At 42.5% G+C, this 25,519-nt stretch overlaps 1 protein-coding gene across 2 annotated transcripts in view; it reads left to right on the top strand.

Annotated features, from left to right (window-relative positions):
- Positions 1–25,519, top strand: part of LOC136864578 (obg-like ATPase 1) — a 481,779-nt gene that overhangs the window by 269,683 nt on the left and 186,577 nt on the right. For both annotated transcript variants that reach the window (XM_067141760.2, XM_067141761.2), the window contains one exon: positions 17,657–17,832. In XM_067141760.2, the coding sequence (XP_066997861.1) occupies positions 17,657–17,832 (176 nt within the window). The remainder of the gene's footprint in view (positions 1–17,656; positions 17,833–25,519) is intronic.

The following is a 25,519-nucleotide window of genomic DNA, read 5'->3' as shown; positions in this document are numbered from 1 at the left end:
TCTGTAGTACTGTACTGTATTTGTAATTCTGGTGAGGAATTGGGATGGAGGCGGCCGTTGTCGTAAGTAAGCAACCATCCCGACATTTGCCTGGAGTAGCGGTGGGAAACCACAGAAACACTTCTAGGATAGCTGAGATGTGTACCGAACCCACCTCTTCCCCGTTTTGCCTGACGAGGCTGAGTGTACCCCGTTCCAGCCCTCCAACCAGAATTAAATTGCTTATCAGAGCCGGGAATTGAACCCGGACTACCGCGGCGACAGCTACGAATGCTAGCCGCTACACGTGATGATGAAACTCGACAGGCTGCGGAGAAAAGTGGCTGTTTGTTGTTATTTCATTTCCGGGGATTTGACAGCGTGGTCATGTAGCCCCGTTTGCTTGGGTGTATTGTTTAGTACAAAGCGCACCTCGTTTTGTGCTGGGTTATTTCTAGTGATGGGCTGCGAATGGACTCGCGAAGACTCGAGTCTGGGATCGTAAAACTCGAGGTACTCGAGTCCGGACTCGAGGCCGAGGACGCTGGCAGCGTTATCTGCGAGCCGTGTATGGAAACAACACGATGCTTAATATTTTAGGTAGGCCAAGGACAAGTATTGGGTCCGTTTCCAAATAATGCACAGTGATATAATGTACGAACTGATGTACATTATGCCGTATTTACATGAATGTATAGGCCTACACAACAAAACCATATTGTAACGTAAACTAAGGAATGTGTGGACTCAGGTGCTTATGAGCTACAGTCCGGCTCTATGGCTAAATGGTTAGCGTGCTGGCCTTTGACCACAGGGGTCGCGGGTTCGATACGCGGCAGGGTCACGTATTTTAACCATAATTGGTTAATTTTGCCGACACGGGGTGTGTGTGTGTGTTGTCTTCATCAACATTTCATCCTCATTATGACGAGCAGGGCGCCTACCGGTGTCAAATCGAAAGACCTGAATCTGGCGAGCCGAACATGTCATCGGACACTCCCGGCACTAACAGCCATACGCCATTTCATTTTACCGGCGCACAGTGTGAAATTGTAAAGATCAGGCAGGACAAACGTACATTTTCGACTAATCTATTTATATTATAAAGGGCATTATTGTACGCTCGTGACTATACAAAGAACCGTAAAGCTTTTAAAGCTGTGTGTGGTATATCTGACCTCTACAATTGTGTGAACATTGCGCCCCTTACCGAACGTTGCGTCTCGCACTGTCAATTGTCTGCAGTGTGTTCAGATGAATCTACGTAACTAGCGACTATGTTAAGATATTTTTAATGTGAAATAGGGATGGTCCGCCTCTGTGGTGTAGTTGTTAGCATGATTAGCTGCCACTTCCGGAGGTCCGGGTTCGATTCCCTGCACTGCCACGAAATTTGAAAAGTGGTACGAGGGCTGGAACGGGGTCCACTAAGAGTAGAGGTGGGTTCGATTCCCACCTCAGCCATCCTGGAAGTGGTTTTCCGTGGTTTCCCCACTTCTCCTCCAGGCAAATGCCTGGATGGTACCTAACTTAAGGCCACGGCCGATTCCTTCCCTCTTCCTTGCCTATCCCTTCCAATCTTCCCATCCCCCGCCAAGGCCCCTGTTCAGCATAGCAGGTGAGGCCGCCTGGGCGAGGTACTGGTCATCCTCCCCAGTTGTATCCCCCGACCCAAAGTCTGAAGCTCCAGGACACTGCCCTTGAGGTGGTAGAGGTGGGATCCCTCGCTGAGTCCGAGGGAAAAACCGAACCTGGAGGGTAAGCAGATTAAGATGAAGAAGAAATAGGGATACAGCTAGATTGCTCTTTCTTAATCTGCTTACCCTCCAGGGTTGGTTTTTCCCTCGGATTCAGCCAGGGATCCCACCTCTACCGCCTCAAGGGCAGTATCCTGGAGCGTGAGACAATGGGTCGGGGGATACAACTGGGGAGAATGACCAGTACCTTGCCCAGGTGGCCTCACCTGCTATGCTGAACAAGGGCCTTGGTGGGGGATGGGAAGATTGGGAGGGATAGACAAGAAGAGGGAAGGAAGCCTACAATTAATAGTTAAATCATGTTCCTAATCTTTACTCCGTATCTCAAGTTACCAAAGGCTAACCTACTGGGCGATATAATGCAAATATGCAAACTCATATCCTCATCCCGAGGTGGTGCAGCTCCTTTCGGGAAAACCCCCATTGCAGGTGAGCTGCATGTACCATTTCAATCACATACCAGCCTTTCGGACATTCTAAAATTTCTGGCGGTACCGGGAATCGAACCCAGGCTTCCAAGGATGGGAGTTAGTAACACTAACCGTTACGCTACATACAAGTGCTGTAATGAGCGCGCCCAGCTAAATATAGACGAAGGAGAAAAGAAGAACATTGTGTGACAAACTAAACGAATGGTATTTCGAAACAAATAAGTTACGGTGATACACTCGCGTGTTTCACGTTATGGTCATCATTTACGTAGCTGTTGTAATAGTACTTAATGATTGGAGCATTTCTTCCGACTGATCGGCAACAGGTCGCTGTTATGGATCGTGACGTCACAGTGGAGACTCGAGTACTTCGCACGGGTTACTCGGCGAGGCTTGGACTCGGCCAGACTCGATTCTCGCGAGTCCAAGCGTTACTCGCGCACATCACTAGTTATTTCAGGCGAAGGAGCAGTGTTACCAATGCTGGATTATTTGGGTTGGGATAGGTTAGACATTAGGGGACAAACAGCTCGACTTATTATGTGGGATATTCCGAGCTGATCGTGGTGAGATGGAAGCAACACCATTATTTATTTATTTATTTATTTATTTATTTATTTATTTATTTATTTATTTATTTATTCTACACGCATTAATCTCCGCGGAGCTCAAACGCGACTGTAGTAGCGTGCATTCTGGAGAGCGCAGGTTCGAGTCCCGCCTCGTCCAACCTGAAAGTGATTTTCATGGTATCCCATGTTCAACACCAGGCAAATGCCGGATAGGTACCTTTGGGATAGACCACGGCCGACGTCCTTTCTAAATCCTTCCCGTTCCCATCCGTGAGAAGAGACGCTAAACTGAGCGCAACCTATTACACATGGATGTCAAAAGAAAACAAACAAAACAAAACAAAGCAGAACAACTTTAATCTCCTTTCCCCATTGTGTGTTTGTCAGTCATACAATAACGTTGCACACCCAGGGTATGTTACGGTACATCACATTATGTTACAGTACATGCCTGGTATCCATTCTGTGGCTGAACTCACTCCCAGGAAACTACTTGCGCGCCAATTCGTCCTTGCCCGACTTCACGCCGTCAGATGCGACATGCTAATACCGCGCATGCTGTTCTTATTTATATCTCGAAAAGTAATTGTCCGATTTTGAAAATACTTCATATTTGAACTTGTACGCAGTTGAACTTTTAGACCAGGTGTATGAATTTGTGCCATTCCATTAATAAAAAATTTGGAGTTAGTATCAATATCTCGGGTATTAATCACCCCATGAGACTAAGTACTAAGCATTCCCATTCACCGCTCAACTGGCTACAGTAGATCATTTATAGTCGCCGCCAGCCGAATTTGGAATTCCCTACCTGCTGAAATTAGGAGCGTGTCAAACCACCTCCGCTTTAAGAAACTCTGTCAAACCTGGTTAATGGATAATAATAATTTCTTATAACATAGTAGGATTAGATCATAGCTAAGTATTACATTAATTAAAACATTTAATTGCTACCTTAAGATATTAAACAGTAGATAATTTAGTGTGTATTTAACTCTTCATGTAGGTGTATGTATGGTCGGACAGAATAGCAGGCTTCATAGCCTGAGTCCCGCCATATAAAACAAGACAATAAATAAATAAATAAATAAATAAATAAATAAATAAATAAATAAATAAATAAATAAATAAATAAATAAATAAATAAATAAGTAGCACGTTAGTTTACGAGATCCTGTATACCATTTAAGAATATGAATGCCGATATTTTTAATGGTCTAGAAGTTATTTCCGTGTAACATGTTAGGTGAATTCCCCTGTATACATGTACACGTACACCCACACCCACCCCCACCCACCCACCCACCCACCCACCCTCGGTCATAAAGACATAGTCATTTCTGCTATTTTGATTCCCAGCCTGCCTATCGGTCTAGCGCGCTAATACTCGAATTATTTTGGTCAATTCTATCAAAGACTGGGCAATTCTTTGACCGATTAGAACATGTTCTAATTCACTTTTAATACTTTTGAAGACTAACCAAGATTTTTCAAGTATTGCATGCAGTTTCACACGTAAAGTTGTGAATTATTGAAAATTCGTGTGAAGTCTCGAATTTGATAAAACTTTGATGGTATAAAACGGGCTTTTAAGTCTTCAGCCCGGAGACTGGTTGGATCCTTAAAAAGTACCAACAAAGGGTTTGTGGTTGTAGGGCAATCGCAAAAACCGATGGCGGTGCCATAATGTGGCGTACGAGGCAAAATGTGGAGTGAGGTAATTTGCCATTCGTTTCCTCACTGGGTGAGACTGCATGACTGGCTTCCTGAGTAGTGCTCTTCATAATGTCCAGAAACACTTGTACTCCGAATGTTATTTTTCCGTACCACCCATACCTCCGCAGCTTCTATACTGTCACAGCCATAAATGAGACTGAGACTTCGGTGGAAGGTACGTTTTGCTCTGACCTGTGCCAAATGATAGATGCAAAACTATCGCGTCCATCAAGAAATAGCAATAATAATAATAATAATAATAATAATAATAATAATAATAATAATAATAATAATAATAATAATAATAAGTGATTGTCATGTTCGATGGGGGCCATAGATTGTGATCATCAGCCCTGTGTAAATGCTACAATCTTTTTTTTTATAGCGATTTTACTTTGCACTAATACATACAGATTTTCAGTGACGCAGAGATGGAAAAGGGATTAGGAAGGTGCATCCCCAAAATTTGCCTTGTGCGAATAATAGGCCTATGGGGAACGAAAGCTGGCGACATTGAGGTTTGAACCCACCATCTCTCGTACACAAGTTTTCAATTACGGATCGAACCGTGCAGCCAACTCGCTCAGTGTATAAATGGTGTTGTAGGTCCTATGATAACTATGTACCTGTATATTCTAGCCTGTAATAATCGGAGGCTAGACTAGAAGATAAAGGCTAAGTTAGGAATAAACTTAGTGAATGGAATTATAGGCCCTACGCATAAACCGGCTGTAGTGACGGGGTGTCATGTGCCAGACTTTTTGGCTGAATGGTCAGCGTACGGCCCTTCTGTTCAGAGGGTCCCGGGTTCTATTCCCGGCCGGTTCGGGGATTTGAATCGATTCTAATTAATTCTTCTGGCTCGGGGACTGGGTGTTTGTTTGCGTCGCAACACTCTTCTCTTCATATTCAGACAACTCACCACACTACCGACCACCACAGAAACACGCAATAATGATTACATTCCTCCATATCGGATTAGCATCAGGAAGGCCATCCGGCCGTAAAAGAGGGCCACATCCATATGTGCGACGCAGTTCGCACCCGCGACCCCACAGGTGCCGCTCTAGAAGTACAATCAGTGTCCAGAACGATACATCCCACAGCGAGACAGTAATTTTGATGACCGCTCAGCTAACTGTTGGAAACCCATCAGGCTTAACAGACCTCTTTTTGCAGTAATATTGCTATTCCATCTTCGCCATAAGATCTTTGTCTGTGCCTGGTACAGCCCCAGCATTTGCCGGGTGTGAAAATGGGAAACCACGGAAAACCATATCCAGGGCTGCCGACAGTGGGGTTCGAATTTGCTATCTCCCGAATGCAAGCTGACAGCAACATGACCCAAACCACGCAGTCACTCGCTCGGTAATGACATTTTGTGTGTGAATGTATGTATATATGTAGAGGGGAATCGGGTAATATGGAATAGTCGTTCAATAAGGAATACCACAATATCTTGCCTGTAAGGTACTCCTCTCAGGTGGAAACTCGTCCAATTACCGTAAATGTTCTCATGATGCTTTGCATTCAGTTTCGACATGCTCGTGAGTGAGGTTAGTGTGTGGAGCAAGAATATTTGTTTTTCATATTTGAAAAGCTTTTGCAGGTAATTTTTTACAGCTTGTATTAATTACCAAAACTGAGTTTAGTCCTGGGAAATCCAATGTTACATATTGTACAAGAGTTGCTTATATTGCTACACCAGTGTAACTTCCTTGTTGTGCAAAGTTTAGGGCATGACGAATTCTTTAATTCACACATGGTGTGTCGGGATATATGGAATACTGTTTAAGTTTCAAAGTAAAATGACGTTTAAAATTAATTAAAATTAATTCCATTAATCCTGGTATATTATAACATTTAATTACCTATAGATCTCAGTTTCTGCATCAGTGACTTTTGTCACTGAATGAAAAAGTGACTGTAAAAAGAAAACTCTGAATAATTAGTGTATACAGATTATCATTTAAGTTAATTACCAATTTTATTCTTTCGATTTTTTAAATTTCTGTACGTCCACCTGTAAGAACGTTCGTTAAATATAACTGAATGAATTTATTGAAGTTGTATTTTAATTTACATATTATTTACCCTACTATTCCATATTAGCCGACTATTCCGTATTACCCACCAACTGCAACTTTTTGAAAGAAATAATTTTGACGTGAAGACATTGACAATTTACAATTTAAAAATATAGAAAATCTTGGCTAATTATTTGAATTTTCAAACCATATTTATTTATATTTCATAACTGATTTCGGTAAGAAGTTATACTGCCAAAAGTAAATGGTATTCCGTATTATACGACTCTCCTCTATGTATCCTATGTGTGTATGTATGTTGTATATGTATGTACTCATTTAGTTGAAACATGTGTTCCGGAAGGTTGAATAAGGTATCATCCTAGATTTTGCCCTGAGTGAATCTGAAACAATCAGGATGACCACTCTGGTTCCTGAGCCCTTCGAAGACATGTGACTTAGCAACCACAGTTCTAGAAGTACAGTCAGTGTCCAGAATGATATAACCCACAGCGAGACCGAAATTTTGATGGCCACTCAGCTAACTATTGGAAACCCCTCGGTCTTAACAGAGCTCTCTTTGCAATAATATTGCTTTTTTCCTTTCTTTTTCTGCTTGTTTCAATATTCAGAACTCCTAGATAATTTAGGGCGCCTTGGAACGTGTTAATCATTTAGCTGGACGTACAACAGGCGATCTGATCAGCGTGTTTAGTGGTGTCATCTTGTGTACGTCGTCCGGCCGTCCACCTAAATGTGATTAGAGATGAAAGGGGCTGCCGCCTGCAGCTGTGAGGCCCATGCGAAGTGCTCGTCTGTCTTGTTAGCTGTCAAACTGTGAAACTCGCCGATCAACAGTGAACCAGTGGGAAGCTGAGCTCACCTTTCCAACATAAAAGAAGACATATTGGTTGTAAAACATCAGACGTGTTCAACGGGCAATTATGTATATTAATGTAAAATCTGTTGTAATGAACAGAACGGTATATTTACTGGATACAAGTAGGTGTGACATACGGACCAGTTGCTTCGAGGAACGAGAAGTGTTTTTCTTGCAATGCTGTTTCTGTGGAAACTACACTGTTCTTCTGCAAATTATTCCTCGGAACTTCGACTTTGACCATGTTTAACTTTCATCTTTCAAATTTTGTTTTTATTTATATTTGCAGTTCTCGTCACGTGTGTACTTCCTCTCCGTTACTTTCGTGGCTACTGAGGACGCTAGAAGTTTAAACAGAAGTTAAAGCAAATTACATTATTATTATTATTATTATTATTATTATTATTATTATTATTATTATTATTATTATTATTATTATTGAGCAAGTGGCTTTGCTATTTGGTTCACGTAGCTATCGGCTTACATTCGGGAGATGTGAGCTCGAAATCCACTGTCAGCAGCCCTGAGGATGGCTTTCCGGGGTTTCCCATATTTAACCAGGCAAACGTTGGGGATGTACAATTAAGGCCACGGTCGCTTTCTTCCCACTCGTAGCCCTTTGCTATCCCATCTTCGCCGTAAGATCTTGCGTCGATGTGGCGTAAAGCAAATTGTTATAAAAGCATTATTAATATTATCGCGTCTGTGGCTTTTTTGTACATTGTTGTGTGCTTGTAAGAGTTTGTCACTTTATCCCTTTCTGTTTTGGGCTACTGTGTCATTTGATTTCTCTTAGTTTTTTTTAGAGTCTTCATCAGTTTTGTCTTTCCCAAGCTTCATCTGATTCTTTATTCTCGGAACAGGCGTACATGTGGTCTTCCGTACACGTTTCGTGTAGTGTTGGTTCGATCTAGACCTTTGGAATTAATAGCAAGGTGACATGTTTAGTGGAGAATACTCCTCCACAGGGTTGCAGGGCGGAATCCTGGCACAGTCGACATTTGTATGTTCAGTCCTCAACCCGAAGGCTGGTTGGATCCTCATCAGCTTTACCATTAGCTCTCATAGATCACTGAAGAGGCGTACTAGGGAAATGAGGAGTCAGGTAATTTCCCGTTGCTTTTCTCACCGAGCCAGAAGTTGCTGTTACATTTGAGTATGCCAAGCCCACTGAAATTCATTCACCAAATGACCCTATAAGCAACATTTTCACACCATTCATAGCTGAGACTGGCTGCATAAGGAATGGTGTTGCTAGCATCGCTCATACCTCAGTCATTTCGATATTGTCAAAGCCAAGGGAAATACTTTTTTTTGCTAGTGGCTTTACGTCGAACCGACATAGATAGGTCTTGTGGCGTCGATGGGATAGGAAAGGCCTAGGAGCTGGAAGAAAGCGGCCGTGGCCTTAATTAAGGTACATCTTCAGGGCTGCCGACGGTGGGGATTCGAACCCACTATCTCCCGGACGCAAAATGAAAAGACTGAGATAGACCAACGAAAATAACAAAATTCCTTCAGTCTATATCAAAAGAGACAGTGCACAGTAAATGCGAGAAGCCCACAAGAACAAAATTCAGGTACTTCGGCGTCTTTTAAGAACGACAGATTCCTACGCCACAGTATTATTATTAATTTTATCGTTAGCCAACCATCTGGATGAGCACCGTGCATAAAAATGACCGTAACCTCGGGAACTCGTACTTTAAAATAAGGGAAAAGGCCATCCCGGAGTGACGTGAGCTGATTTGGAATTTTTATTTACAAGAACATTTTTGAGGAGCTCTGTAGTCTTTCTCGTCTTGCCTATATATTACTATTCCTATTTTGATGCCCTTGATATTTTTCAAATGCTTTAAGATATACTCTCCTGCTTTTACACACTTCGCTCCATTACTGATTGGCCTTCTGGGCTGAGGGTCGCACAATCAAACTAAGACCTAGTGGGTTGACTTATAAGATAGCTTAAACGCGAGTGGCCCGTGCCGGTAAATTTACTTAGGCTACTGCACGTTAAGACCCTCTTTCAGGACAAAATTCAAGCTTTTCGATATCTCGAAAAGATATGTATGGCAATTAATGGAACGTTTAAGTGGTATTATTATTATTAATAATAATAATAATAATAATATCATATTCAGTGAAACTGAATGGTCAGAATCGAGACCTTCAGTCCAGAGGGACCGGGTTCGGTTCCAGGTCCTGTAAGGGATTATAGCCGCGTCTAGTTAATTTCACTGTCTTGAGGGCTGTTTGTTTGTTTGTTTGTTTGTTTGTTTATTCCAACGCACATCTCTATATAAACACAATACGCAACACGCTACCCTACCAACCACCACAGAAACAATAGTGAATACATCGTCCTCATAGAATTAAGGTTAGGAAGGGCACCCGGTTGTAAAACGGGACCTAATCCAGGGAGCAAGTCCGCGTGTGTGACAGTTCGCACATGCGACCCCATCTGAGTGTGGGGAAAAGCTGCCTTTGATGGAGGTGATATTTTTTTACTATTTCCCCCTTCTTTACCCCTGTGCCTTTCCATCATGCTCACTGGCAATTACAACAGTGAATGTGCCGAACTGGTGAGCAGAACCCGATCCGGAGATCCGAGGTTTGAATTCTCTTGCTGATAATTGCCATCACGAGCGTGTTCTACGTGGGTTTTGCTACAATTACAAGTTGAATCCTGAAAGGGTACATCATTTCTCCTCCCTTTCTTGCAATATCGTTATCACCTCTCTTCATTTATAACTGTGCACTGTAACACATAACTGTATGTATGTTCAATCCTCAGCCCAGAGGCCGGTTGGATCCTCAGCAGCTCCACCATCAGCTGTCATAGATGGCCTAGGCATCACTGAAATAGTAGGGAAATGAGGAGTGAGTTAGTTTCTCGCTGCTTTCGTCACTGAGCCAGAAGTTGCTATTACCGGGCGAGTTGGCCGTACGGTTAGGACGCGCGGCTGTGAGCTTGCGTCCGGAAGATAGTGGGTTCGAATCCTACTGTCGGCAGCCCTGAGGATGGTTTTCCGTGGTTTCCCATTTTCACACCAGGCAATTAAAGCCACGGCCGCTTCCTTCCAACTTCTAGGCCTTTCCTATCCCATCGTCGCCATAAGACCCATCTGTATCGGTGCGACCCGGGACCACTAGAAAAAAAAGTTGCAATTACATAAAGTCTGCCAAGCCCACTGAAATGCATGCACTAACGACCCTATGAGCAACATTTTAACACCATTCATAGCAGGGACTGGCCGCATAAAGAATGGCAATACTAGCATCGCTCATACTTCAGTCACTTTCATATTGTTAAAGCCAAGGATAAGTCTGAGACAAATCAATGAAAGTAAAAAAAAAATGGCTCTAGCCCATTCCAGAAGACATAGTGCACTGTAAACTCTAAATCTTGCCCGCAAAGGCATAGGCCTAACACATAACTAGGGAGCCAAAATATAATTATTCTGTTCTCAGACCATACTGCATGTAATTTTCTAGTGTTTTTCAATGGTTTTCAAGTATATAGCTGGAATATAGCATACAAGGAAACGTTCTCTGACCAAAATATAGACTATTGTTGTCCCATACTGCCAGCAATACAGACAATAATAATCCAGCATATTACAGTACATTTTTCATTCACACCAGATATGTGGCTGATGACTAACAGGACTGTAGCCTCTAAGTAGAAAACGGGATCATTTTCATCTTCTTCTAATGTAGATCTCAAAGCATATGATTTCACACAATTTGTAAATCACTAATAATTCGGGAAACCTGATCGTATTTTCCCACGTTTCGGGAACGGCCACTATAGAATTCGCCACCGCCTACTTCAGGAGTAATAAACTCACTTCACTAACAATGATATATCATACATTTAAATTTAATTTGCCAAAAACTTACTTAACACCGTGTGACTTTCAAAGTCATAGTTCCGTTGCTGCCGACTTTAGTGGTTCAGTTGGTTAGTCGTTATCCTTCTTTTCCTAAGATAGCATGTTTGATCCCAGCTGAATTAGGTGGCAGTTTAGTTCTTTTAAATGCGACTTGAGGCACATTTAGTAACTCCTGCTGGATGAAACTCGCCACTTCAGTCTCCTTTTAAATCTATATAACAGTTAAAGAGCCATTAAACACATTGCAGTATTATATTTGTTTGTTCTCCTCCACAAAATTGTTGCAAAGAGATTGTGCCGGTCGATTTACTTCATAAATTTATTACGTTTGCGATTTTATTCCCGTCCTTAATTGAGTCATTTTCATTCTCACGAGAGCTAAACTAATGTTCCACTAGTTACTAACGATGAAGGCACGTCGGAAGCCGACATAATTCAAAAGTAAGAACGGATTTTTCGATAGCATGTGTATACAGTATAAAATGAAATGGCGTATGGCTTTTAATGCCGGGAGTGTCCGAGGACATGTTCGGCTCGCCAAGTGCAGGTCTTTTGATTTGACGCTCGTAGGCGACCTGCGCGTCGTGATGAGGATGAAATGATGATGAAGACGACACATACATCCAGCCCCCGTGCCAGAAAAATTGGCCAATGATGCTTAAAATTCCCGACCCTGCAGGGAATCGAACCCGGGACCCCTGTGACCAAAGGCCAGCACGGTAATTATGTAGCCATTGAGCCGGACTGTATACAGGATAATTGAAAGGGTAATGGAAACACTTGCGGGCCCCGCCGTGTAGGGGTAGCGCGCCTGCCTCTTACCCCGGAAGCCCCGGGTTCGATTCCCGGCCAGGTCAGGGATTTTTACCTCCATCTGGGGGCTGGTTCGAGGTCCACTCAGCCTACGTGATTAGTGGCTATATGATGGTGAGATGGCGGCTCCGGTCCAGAAAGCCAAGAATAACGGCCAAGAGGATCCCTCGTGCTGACCACACGACACCTCGTAACATGCAGGCCTTCCGGCTGAGCAGCAGTCGCTTGGTAGGACAAGGCCCTTCGGAGCTTTTGCGCCATGGGGTTTGGTTTTTTTTTTTGTATGGAAACTCTTAAAGAACATATTGAAAGAGACTAGTCCGGCTCCTTAGCTGAATTTTCAGCGTACTGGCCTTCTGTTCAGAGGGCGCAAGTTTCGATTCACGGCTGGATCGAAAATTTTAACTGGTATGGTTAATTCATTTGGCTCGGGGACTGGGTGTTTGTGTTTGTAGGGGCCATTCAGTCGTAAATCTGGGCTAGAATATCATTCAAGTACCAACCCCCCACAACTCGGGAAGAGGCCAGAAAGAGGAGAAAGCGAGTTAAGAGACACTCATGTAGATCAACCATCATACCCTCTAAAGTTGTGATGAATCAGGAGGGGCCGTTGAAGATGGAGACGTCTGGTACGATTCTGCTTATTTCCGACCGCGGTTCAAATTCTGGGCGGTGTATGTGGGATTCTTGAAATGAAAAGTCACGTTTCACTGATTCGAATTTAACGTTAGTGGTTATGATTATCATTACAACCGACACGTAAAACTACAAGTTTGCTTTTTAATAGAGGAGAAGGTCCAAATACCGTCTAGCGACTAAATATGGGCTAGGGGACACTACCATCCTGGTTAGTATCGTAGCCTGGTCAATGTGAAATTGTTAACTTACTCTGGAACAAAGAAAATACACAGGAGCAGCTGGTAGCAAACAGCCAAATAGTTCAGACGCAGTGTAACACAACATGTGATTTCGATTGCTTCACCGTGCGGAGTAGTTTTCTAGGCATGTTTATTTCCTTGAGATGAACCCCCCCCCCCCCAAACTATTTTTTTTTTCATTAGCAAATCGACGGACTTCGAAACTCAAACTTTTCCTGCTGCTGTTAATGTTAGGTTTGTCCAAGGTCGTAGACAAAGCTTCTTTATATGACAGTCTATTTATATAGGCTAGCCCATAATCTAGACCAGGGATGGCGAACCTTTTCCAACTAGTGTGCCATTTTAAGTCTGGTTTATTATTCTCATCTGTTGACTGTGCCGCTTGTTGTTTTCCACTAAGGGATGTCTGCAACCTACAACCCCCCCCGGCGACTTCCTTCATAAATTCCCGATTATGTTTCATAATATGTTATTTATTTATTTATTTATTTATTTATTTATTTATTTATTTATTTATTCATTCATTCATTCACTGATTCATTTATTTATTTATTATACATATATCTTGTAAATACATTTGATTGCATGTTCCGTGGGGCTGTACCTCAATTATGGCCACGGCGGTTTCCTTCCCACTCGTAAGCCTGTCCCATCGTCGCCACAAGACGTATCTGTGTCGGTGTGACGTAAAACAAATTGTTGTAAAAAAATATTATTAGATATAAAAATCAAAATTACTAATATTGCGAATGGACTTCACTTTCTCCATTCCAGGTTGTAGTTTGTACGCCCACAATCAATTGAACTAATTTCTCCCTCATCACATTTCGATGAGGATATCTAAAAAAAAATTAAAAACCGGCTATCCTTGTTTGTAAGGTCACATTCATGATTTCATCAAAACATACTGCATACATTTGGGAGTTAACCAAATTAGCTTTCAACTGCTCCGAAACTTCTTCACTCATTTTTATTATTCTATCCTTGACAGCAGTTCAACTGGCTGGCATTCCTTTATTTCTGTAAATTATTACTTGTTTGTTAGGGAAGTTTTCAAATAATGTGTCGGGCGTCAATAAGGAACTTCCTTTCAACAACTCACCGTCAGAAATCGGTTTCCCATGCATGCTGTACTATGCAGTGAGACAGATAGAAACAGCCTCACTGATATTATTCCTTGGCCGGGAAGATGATACAAAAGAACTAGTTTGTTTTGTGTAAAGTTCGATATTTTGTGAAACGAACTCTCTTCTTTCTTCATTTGAAATGCAACAAACATTTGAATGACCAGTCTCGAAATTGCGCTTTACATTAAATGTGGGGGATACAATTGTTATCGAACACAGGCAACACATCTCTTTAACAGGCCGAATTCTCTTGGCCAGAGTTCTTGAAATATACGGTGACCACTTTAAATTTCTATTCTTTTCTGCATCGAAAACGTGTTTGCGATGTCCGTATACAAAACCACCAGAAAACGACACTATCTCACTTGACTTTCGGACCTATGAGTATCCGTGTTGCCATATTGCACGTCCGAATGGAACTAGGATTTAGATTTTCGATATTTATTTCTTACACGTGAAACACCATAAGATATGCATTGTCTGTAGTACAAGACGTATATATAAAATATTATTATGTTCATGTGGCGTGCCACCGAAATCGTGTTCGCGTGTCACCTAGTGACACGCGTGGCATAGGTTCGCCACCCCTGATCTAGACTATCCTGACTAGCCCGTATTTGGACCTCTTGCATGAGCAAAATTTCAGGTACGTCAGTAGTACTGCTTAGTTCTATTTTGATAATACTGTTTGCTAAATTTATCTTATTATATCAAATACGTGGTGTGACTTTTAAAATTTTGGTTGATGTGTTTTATACTGTATGTAATATGTGAGTACACAGTAATTGTACGGGTGCAGGAAAGGATGTGTACATTTGTGACTCTCGTAAATAGACCGTAAACTCCTGTGTAAAATTGTTAACGATTTTGTTAATGTTTTAGAATATTTCATCCTAAAAATATGTTGTGCCGGCCCCAGGGTGTAGCGGTAGCGTACCTGCCTCTTACCCGTAGGCCCCGGGTTCGATTCCCGGCCAGGTCATGGATTTTTACCTGGATCTGAGGCCTGGTTCGAGGTCCACTCAGCCTACGTGATTAGAATTGAGGAGCTGTCGGACGGTGAGATAGCGACCCCGGTCTAGAAAGCCAAGAATAACGGCCGAGAGGATTCGTCGTGCTGACCACACGACACCTCTTAATCTGCAGGCCTTCGGGCTGAGCAGCGGTCGCTTGGTAGGCCAAGGCCCTTCAAGGGCTGTAGTGCCATGGAGTTCGGTTTAAAAATATGTAGTTCTAGTTTTTCGTTTAAATGCTGAAATATTTTTTTCGGTATTAATATGTCTCCAATTTACATTTCTTTCTTTCTTTTTTATGTATCTAAAATGTATTTAGATTTGTTTTTGTCCATTGTCCTTTACGTGTTTAACAGAAGTTCATTTCGATAGCCTATATTTAAACCATGCTTCCCAACATAGAAATTTTTCATTGCATTAAAATGTCGTAAAAACTAAATCCAGTTGTAACTGATTCCAACACTGCACCGTAGAGTAAATGCAGTATGTCATAGATGTACCGTACTGTGTCAGATGTAGACAGTTCTGAAAAGGTTTGGCTATAGATCCAGAAATTAATGTGATTGCCCAGATGTGAACCTTCTCCTCTACTGCTTTACTTTCTCGCGCTGATTTAACGTAACTGTTCCAAATCTTTTCACTTTTGTGTATCAATTCACACGGATTCCATGAGTGACGTTACAGATATAATACAGAGCACCTGTTCATAACGGCGTACTCTTCATGCAAGTAAAGTTAGTTATCTCATCTTCGAACGAAACCTTGGTTCATCGTTTCTAGTACAGCAAGAGCTAGATCACGTCAGATGCAACGATTACCCTAGCCAAAAGACTTTCTCTGTGACCCATTGGTGTCCTGTAAGCTCTTCTCATGTCTGCATACCGAAAACATTACCATGTTGTTCCAGAGTGGAAAGTTGACAACTCTGCTGTAAGTGCAGTAGCAGCGGCTAATTTAGGTGTGTGTGGCGAGAGGGTGTAGGATGTAGTAAAAGTGTGACAAACATTTCATTGGCTCATATTGGGAGATTCCTCATTGACCAAATTTTTTCTCTGTCATTACTACGCCCAAAATTCTAGCCAGTCAGATTTAATTTCAAAAGGTTTCCCGTAAGAGGTGCCTCGGCATCTATGGAGAAAGCTTTCAGCTAAAAGTAACCTAACTCCATGGCGCTACAGCCGTAAATGGGCCTTGGCCTACCAAGCGACGACTGCTCAGCCCGAAGGCCGGTGGATTACGAGATTACGTCGTCAGCGTGACGTATCTTCTCGGTCGTTATTCTCGGCTTTCTAGACTAACGCCGCTATTTCACCGTCAGATAGGTACTCATTTGTTCTCACGTAGGCTAAACGGACATCGGACTAGCCCTCGGATCCAGAGAAAACTACCTGACCTGGCCGGGAATCGAACCCGGGGCCTCCGGACAAGAGGCAGGCTCGCTCAAGGGGCCGGTAGTTTTCAGCTAGTGAGAGGTATTTATTTCTATACGATTATATGGAGACAGGACATCACAAGGGTGCATGTTGCTTGTTCATTTTCTGCAGTACCTAATTGGAAAAGAAAAAAAGGGATAAACAGGAATATTTCACCTGCCTGTCTGAGTAGCATGCGGTGGAGCGCTGGCCTTCTGAGCTCCAGTTGGCAGTTTCGATCCCGGCTCTATCCTGTGATATTTGAAGGTACATTATCCTTGTGTCGGTAGATATACTAGCAAGTAAAGTAACTCCTCCTGGACATCATTCTGGCATCTGGACGTCCCTGAAAAGCAGAAAGGTAGTTAATAGGACGTAAAATCAATATCACGATGAACATTTCGCCGGAGATTTGGTCCATTATGGCAGCCGTCTTGTTAATATGTGCTGAACGGGAAGTTACGCTGATAAGTGATTCGTCATTACTGTGAGATATATCACAGTATGAAATGGTCACTTTTCCTAAAATTTTTTCGTAGTGCGGTATTTGCATTATATATACCTTAGAATATGATTCTGCCGAGGTCAGTTCATTTTACTTTTAAAAATTTGCTCGCTACTTGTTTCTGGCCATGCCTAAATTGTGATAGACACTGGCGCTTCCTGAAAAAAGTGGAGCGTTACGTATTTATAAGTAATGTTTAGTGGTTTCTCCAGTAACGTATGTGCCATTTAAATTTCATATATTTTATCAATTATATCGGGTCTTTTTTGAACACAGGTTGGTATTTGCCTTTTTCCTCAGCAGTATTTGATACTCCCTTCGTCAGTTATCCCAAGGCGACGTCAACTCGTTGAATTGTAATCGTAATCTCCCACTGTCCCTACATCTGGTGTGACGTTATTCTCGCCAGTTGCTGAATTCAAACTCCTTAAGGTTGTTCCTTTCCGTGCTTTAATGCAATCCTTAATTTTATGTTTGACTTATATAACTTACATATCTTAAATATTTTAGGAGCTTTTTTAATATAATCCATTGATTTTATACATGATTTATGTAAATGTCTTAAATATCTTAGGTGTTGACAGGTTTTGTGTTATAATATATGTAAGGATTTCAGTCCAAAGTATATGTTATTATTCTGTTTTCTCTAGGTGCGTTCGAAGACGAAGATGTGACACACATAGAAGGTGAAGTAAATCCTGTCCGTGATCTGGAAATCATCACTGAAGAGCTTAGGTTGAAAGACCAAGAATATCTCTTGGCACACTTGGACAAGATGGAACGAACGGTTCTGCGCGGTGGTGATAAGAAAGCTAAACCCGAATACGTGAGTAACTTTGCGACACTTAGTTATTTCCTTATTAAATTACAGGGTACCGTTGTGACATTCCCTCCCTCCTCCCCCCCACCACCACCATTGCTCTAGAGCCCTGATTGGTCTTGGCCTAACAAGCGACCGCTGCTCAGCCCGAAGACCTGCTTATTACGAGGTGACGCATGTTCAGTGCGACGAATCCTCACGGCCGTTATTCTCAGTTTTCTAGATTGGGGTTGCTATCTTACCGTCAGATAGCTCCTCACTTGTAATCACGTAGGCTGAGTAGGCCTCGAACCGACACTCGGGTCCAGATAAAAATCCCTGACCTGATCGGGAATCGAATCCGGGGCTTCCGGGCCTTAGGTTGTGGGGCTGACTTTAGTCACATTGGTTCTTTAATATTATTACCGACGTTCTCTCTTACACCAGTCCATTCTCATCCATTGTCCTCCGATGGAATATATCCCTTCTTGTGAAACGTCATAGTGAAGAATGCAATAAGATATCAATGCTCAGATAAGGTTTTGCGCACAGCTAGTGGATATGCACCTCGGAGACTTCTGTCGTAATTTCTAAGGTTTATTCTAAATCACACGACTCTCTTTAAGAGCAGCAGTAAAATACCCTGACTTTTTCTTAAACAGTCAGAAAATTAAATCTGAGCCCCCAATTTACTCACCTAGCCACAGTTCTTTCTTTTTCATCTTTGTGGTCTTTTCCCAACTACACACTACTTCTGTATACCTGGAAGTCACCGAGATACTCACCTGAACATATTGTTAGAAATCAGATTGACTGTATCAGGAACATTCGTACTTCAGTGAAAACATACCCTGGCGCCGATATTTACTCAGACCATAATCCTTCAGTCGGTGTTTCTAAAATTGGGTTGAAGAAAACTTAACAGAAAGTGCTTACGAAATATGATTTACGAAAACTTAAACAACCCTCCACAAGAGATCAAGTTGAACTGCAACTAAATAACGTACTAAGCACTGTACCTAATAATTCGTGCACTGAAGTTAAACTTGAAAAATTAAAATACACAATGGAATTAATTAAAGATAAACATTTGCGAACAAATTTTGTCAAAAAGAGGACCTGGATGACTGATGAGATCCTTAAATTAATGGAGAGGAGGAGGATAGCAAATCGTAACACTGATGAATATAAAAACATTAATAAAGAAATCAGGAATAAAATAAGAGAAGCTAAAGAACACGAAATGCAGGAAAAATGTGCTGAAATAGAAGCGTTACAGCTAAAACATGACGGTTTCAACATTCATCGTGAAGTTAGGGAGCTGACAGGAAAATTCAAAACAAGGACAGCAAACAAGCTGGTAGACAGTGAAGGAAAAGTCATAGTCGGCTTTGAAGAAATCAAACATACATGGAAGGGATGTATCGAAAAACTGTTTCTGGATAACCGATAAGAGCTTCCACAGCTAAACTGTGAAACAGGACCAAGTATTCTAGTAGAGGAAGTACGAACAGCAGTAAAGGTAACTAAAGGCAAAACCTCAGGCCCAGACAACATCAATGTAAAAAAAAATTAAACTCTTTAAAGAGGACAATGTGAAGTGGCTGACTGTAATGTTCAATGATATCTACGATTCTGGCAACATTCCTTATGAGTGGCTAAAATTAGAATGTATTGCATTACCTAAAACAACCGGAGCTAAGTTATGTGGTGATTTTAGAATGATAAGCCTTATAAGCCATTTGTTGAAACTTTTTCTGAAGGTCATTCACAGGAGAATATACAAACTCTGCGAAGATCAAATTTCATCTACACAGTTTGGTTTCCTAAATGATGTTGGCACACGGGAAGCTCTATTTAGCATTCAAGTACTATTTCAGCGATGTAGAGACATAAATTGTGATATTTGTCCGTTTTATTGACTATCAGAAGGCCTTTGATAGAGTTCAACGTCACAAGATGATTGTAATATTAAGAAGTATTGGTGTAGATGATAAGGATCTGACAATCATTGTCAACGTATACTGAAATCAGACTGCTTCTGTTAGACTGGGAGAGGAGAATACGGAAGGCGTGCATATCCAACGGGGTGTACGGCAGTGCTTTTAAATGGACAGTGGCTAAACAGCATTCGATATGCGGATGACACTGTAATTTTTGCAGATAGTTTAGAAAGTTTACAATATCTAATTGAAAGAGTAGCATTCACTGGCCATGAATACGGTCTTGACATTAATATAAAGAAAACCAAAGTTATGGTCATAAGTAAAAACTTTATCCCTGCATGTCATCTAGTAATTGACCATAAACCTGTTGAACGAGTCCGGAAATACACTTATTTCGTCACCATCGTTAATGGTCAATGGGATAATTCTGTTGAAGTGAAGTCCCGCATTGGAAAAGCTAGGACTGTGTTCAGCAAAATGGGAAAGCGGTTTAGAAGTCATGACTTGACACTAGTTACAAAAATGAGACTCCTCTGCTATGCATTTCCTGTTCTCTATTACGGTGTTGAAACATGGACTTTAACGAAGTCTCTCGGCAAAATATTAGAGGCCTTTGAGATGTGGCTATACCGAAGGATGCTAAGAGTGTCATGGACAGATCGTCACAAATGCAGAGATCCTTCGAAGAATGAGAAAAGATAAGGAAGTACTGACCACTCTAAAAACGAGAAAGCTACAATACCTCAGTCACATCATGAGAAACAGAAGCCGGTACCATCTACTGCAAGAAATCCTGCAAGGAAAGATGGGTGTTGGCAGGAGGCGAATCTCCTGGCTAAAAATCCTCAAAGACTGGGCTCTCAAGACATCGGCAGAGTTACTTCAGGCAACTCACAACAGAGAGGACACAGGCAAGATTGTTGCCGACATCCGGAACGGATAGGGACAATAAGAAGAAGAAGTGATCGGCACTATCGCTCATTCGCGCAGTGGCAGTTATGGAACCAAAATTCATTGTCGCGGCTGAATTTGCTTGACTCTAATACACTGACTGACAGAGCAAATGCAACACCAAGAAGGAGTGGTCAGAACTTTATGTCAATTGCAGGGTAGACTGACGTCACTGAGGTATGCTCATGATGTGAAATGCGCCGCTGTGCTGCGCACGTAGCGAACGATAAATGGGACACGGCGTTGGCGAATGGCCCACTTCGTACCGTGATTTCTCAGCCGACAGTCATTGTAGAACGTGTTGTCGTGTGCCACAGGACACGTGTATAGCTAAGAATGCCAGGCCGCCGTCAACGGAGGCATTTCCAGCAGACAGACGACTTTACGAGGGGTATGGTGATCGGGCTGAGAAGGGCAGGTTGGTCGCTTCGTCAAATCGCAGCCGATACCCATAGGGATGTGTCCACGGTGCAGCGCCTGTGGCGAAGATGGTTGGCGCAGGGACATGTGGCACGTGCGAGGGGTCCAGGCGCAGCCCGAGTGACGTCAGCACGCGAGGATCGGCGCATCCGCCGCCAAGCGGTGGCAGCCCCGCACGCCACGTCAACCGCCATTCTTCAGCATGTGCAAGACACCCTGGCTGTTCCAATATCGACCAGAACAATTTCCCGTCGATTGGTTGAAGGAGGCCTGCACTCCCGGCGTCCGCTCAGAAGACTACCATTGACTCCACAGCATAGACGTGCACGCCTGGCATGGTGCCGGGCTAGAGCGACTTGGATGAGGGAATGGCGGAACGTCGTGTTCTCCGATGAGTCACGCTTCTGTTCTGTCAGTGATAGTCACCGCAGACGAGTGTGGCGTCGGCGTGGAGAAAGGTCAAATCCGGCAGTAACTGTGGAGCGCCCTACCGCTAGACAACGCGGCATCATGGTTTGGGGCGCTATTGCGTATGATTCCACGTCACCTCTAGTGCGTATTCAAGGCACGTTAAATGCCCACCGCTACGTGCAGCATGTGCTGCGGCCGGTGGCACTCCCGTACCTTCAGGGGCTGCCCAATGCTCTGTTTCAGCAGGATAATGCCCGCCCACACACTGCTCGCATCTCCCAACAGGCTCTACGAGGTGTACAGATGCTTCCGTGACCAGCGTACTCTCCGGATTTCTCACCAATCGAACACGTGTGGGATCTCATTGGACGCCGTTTGCAAACTCTGCCCCAGCCTCGTACGGACGACCAACTGTGGCAAATGGTTGACAGAGAATGGAGAACCATCCCTCAGGACACCATCCGCACTCTTATTGACTCTGTACCTCGACGTGTTTCTGCGTGCATCGCCGCTCGCGGTAGTCCTACATCCTACTGAGTCGATGCCGTGCGCATTGTGTAACCTGCATATCGGTTTGAAATAAACATCAATTATTCGTCCGTGCCGTCTCTGTTTTTTCCCCAACTTTCATCCCTTTCGAACCACTCCTCCTTGGTGTTGCATTTGCTCTGTCAGTCAGTGTATGTATGATAGTCAATACCGGAGGAGTTATTGAAGGCTTCATTTAGCGTGTTTATTTTTAATGATTTTATTGATGTTAGATTCGTAATTATTTACTGTCATTATCTATTTATCAGTGTGCCTGACCTCAGCAATTACAAATTCAAGGTCTGTAGTGGCCATTAAAATTACTTCACATTACAAAACTCCTAAAATCTCAGAAAGCAAATGAACCCACAAATGCATCTTTCGTGTTAAATTTCCGCGTTTCACAATGCGCGTGGCCCCGAAGTGAGAGTCAAATTAGCTTGGAGCTGAGAGGCTCCAATGTTCGGCGTCTATGGAGTCGACATTCTCGATTCCAAGCTTCAGTCGCGCACTTCCCTAGGTGACACGTTGTTGCTGCCTGTCCCGCAGTTTATGGACACTCGTATAGCTAGCAGCAACACTGTAGTCAATTTGTTACATAATAAACGCATTTATTTGTGCAGCATTAGTTGATATTCACCTAATTTACTGAGCAGCCGGAGAATCTGCGCATGCGGAAGAGAGTTTCATCGACGACGATTTCCGAACCATCCTATTTCCAGTAGACGGACATTCATAGCTGTGTATCAAAGTTTCCGGAACGCAGGCTCACTTCATCCTCGGATCGAGGGTTGTCGAGCGTATCGTGATGCTGTAGAGCTATGACTGGAAGAATACATTTTACGACTTGCCTAAGCGAGACGAGTATACTAGGTAAGCACAAGGAGCTTTGCAAGACAAGAAGGTACATCCGACTGGATTGTTCACCGCACGCACATTGCGTGAACAGCTATTGTGCCCATACCACTACCAGAGAGTTCAGCATCTCCAAGAAGCGGATAACCTACCAAGAGCTGAATTCTGTAGCTGTCTTTTGCAACAATATGAACGCAATGCAGACTTTCCGCACGACATGGGTGTTACAGATGAGACTTCTTTTACCTTGGAAGGTATCATAAATTTTGCAATATCCATGCAGAGGTATACCCTCATGTCATTCATCAAGGCCATTTTCTATAAATATTTGAAGTGGGATCATGCGACATCAGCTTCTTGATCATTAGAGCTGCATGACAAGCTGGTGCTAGTTATCTCCATTTAATGAAGGGATCTACAGTACTTTTCTCAGAGGCGAATCAGGACCTCGTAATAGAAGAGATACCAGAGAGGCTATTCGCGCGGATTCACTGAAGAGGCATACAATGGAAATGAGGAGTGAGGTAGTTTCCCATTCCTTTCCTCAGCCAGACGTCATTACATATCACTCTGCCATGCCCACTGAAATGCACACACCAACTGACTCTGTGAGCGACGCTTTCTCACACCATTCATCATAGGGACTGGCTGCGTAAGGATTGACATTATAGCATCGCTCATACCTCCGTCACCTTCATATTGTCAAAGCCAAGGATGAGACCTCGACAGATCAATGAAAGTAACAGACTTGCTCTAGCCCATACCAGAAGACACAGTGCACTTCAAACAGCAGGTCTCGCCAACAAGGACAGCGCTATCCATGAGTCCTAATTACCGAGCTCGATAGCTGCAGTCGCTTAAATGCGGCCAGTATCCAGTATTCGGGAGATAGTGGGTTCGAACCCCACTGTTGGCAGCCCTGAATATGGTTTTCCGTGATTTCCTATTTTCACACCAGACAAATGCTAGGGCTGTACCTTAATTAAGGCCACGGACGATTCCTTCCCACTCCTAGCCCTCTCCTGTCCCATCGTCGCCATAAGACCTATCTCTGTCGGTGCGACGTAAAGCTAATAACAAAAAATGAGTCCTAATTATTATGTCTTCACGGCAATATCGAAGAGTAATGGCAATAAACGCACTTACATGAAATGAAAACAGAAATGAAAGATGGAAAAGGTGAATCAAAAAATTGTAAGAATGTGTTATTTTGGTTGGAGAAAAAGCTGTTCTGTTCAGGTTTCGATTCACTGTAATTCTTCAACCGCACTCCCACATCAACCCATTCTCCGTCAGCTATTATGGTTAAGATACCATGCAGTATTCCTCCGTCTTAAAATACTGTACTGCAAATAGATAAAACAGATTACCTCAATAGATTTCAACTATCTCTCCCCTTTAAGTGAAGCACTCTCAAGTTCTTCAGCACGTTCTTTGCTGTCCATCCCCGTTCATCACAGCGATATCTACAACAAAGTACATGTACCTGGGACCATGCGTTCCCGTATTTCTATCCCGACTGAAATTAGAGACTATATAACCCAAAGTTGTTCAGAAGAAAGTGCTGGAAATTGTGCCTACATTGAGGGTTGTTGTTGTTTTTTGCTTTACATCGCCATTGAGTTTTAACAAACTATGACACCTCCTCAAAATTAGATTATTACATGAATACCGTATTATGTAGGTGTAAGGTTCAGCAACATTACGGTTTTAAATAGTCTAGATATACGTTTATAATCGTAGTAACAGTACTCATTTTAATAATTTCAGTTTGAGTTTTTATGTTGATTTAAATTTTGATTAAATTAAATTCCATGTTTATGTTAATTTACATTAAATTAACTTTTAGATATAGTGCACACCATATTCGCTTTAGTAAGGTGTATAATTATGTGGTTTGGCAAAATAGCAGCTTCGTAGTCTAAGTCCCGCCAGGTACAGGAAGACATTAATAAAAAAATGAATAAATAAATAAACCGCCATTATCTCTGAAATTCGATCATCCGAAACTCGAACAAAGAATTTCTCTAGTCTTTCACTGAACAGCCTGAGCGTAAATGGAAACTCATCAAGGATTTGCGTATTATGAACCAGAATTTAAATATTAACAAAAATACGACTCATTTTTAATATTGCGAATTTGGATAGTTGGTGATTCCAATTTCAGAGAAACCAGTGTGGAGTCCAGTCTGTTTATTTTTCTGGTTGCCAGCTTATTTCTCAGTGGATTTTTGTAGTTCATACTATTTGGTCAACATATAAAATACTACTGGGTTGTTAATGCGTTGTAATTGTTACCAGGTTTTGAAAGGTTGGTTCGGAACGTGAGGCAAGCAGATGAGTCAGCAGTAGTGATCTCCTGTGTCCTGCTGGGACGCCTGCAGTGTACTGCTGATCCCCATTAAGATCTGTGCAGAGACACCCATGGCTGTGCCGTGTGTACAGTACATTAGGGATTTTAGTCCCCCTATACAAATGTGTCATACACATTCATGCTATCCTCTCCTTTTTGTTGTATGGTAATTATAATCACTTCGATTTTTTATTGAAATATTACTGTTCCACTTTCATGGCGTGATGAAGCTATAATACTTCTTCGGTTG

This window comes from Anabrus simplex, chromosome 2 (genome assembly GCF_040414725.1).
Source record: "Anabrus simplex isolate iqAnaSimp1 chromosome 2, ASM4041472v1, whole genome shotgun sequence".
In the NCBI taxonomy this organism is placed as follows: domain Eukaryota; kingdom Metazoa; phylum Arthropoda; class Insecta; order Orthoptera; family Tettigoniidae; genus Anabrus; species Anabrus simplex.
The sequence above is the reverse complement of the archived record's forward strand: the minus strand, read 5'-3'. Positions and strand labels throughout refer to the sequence as shown.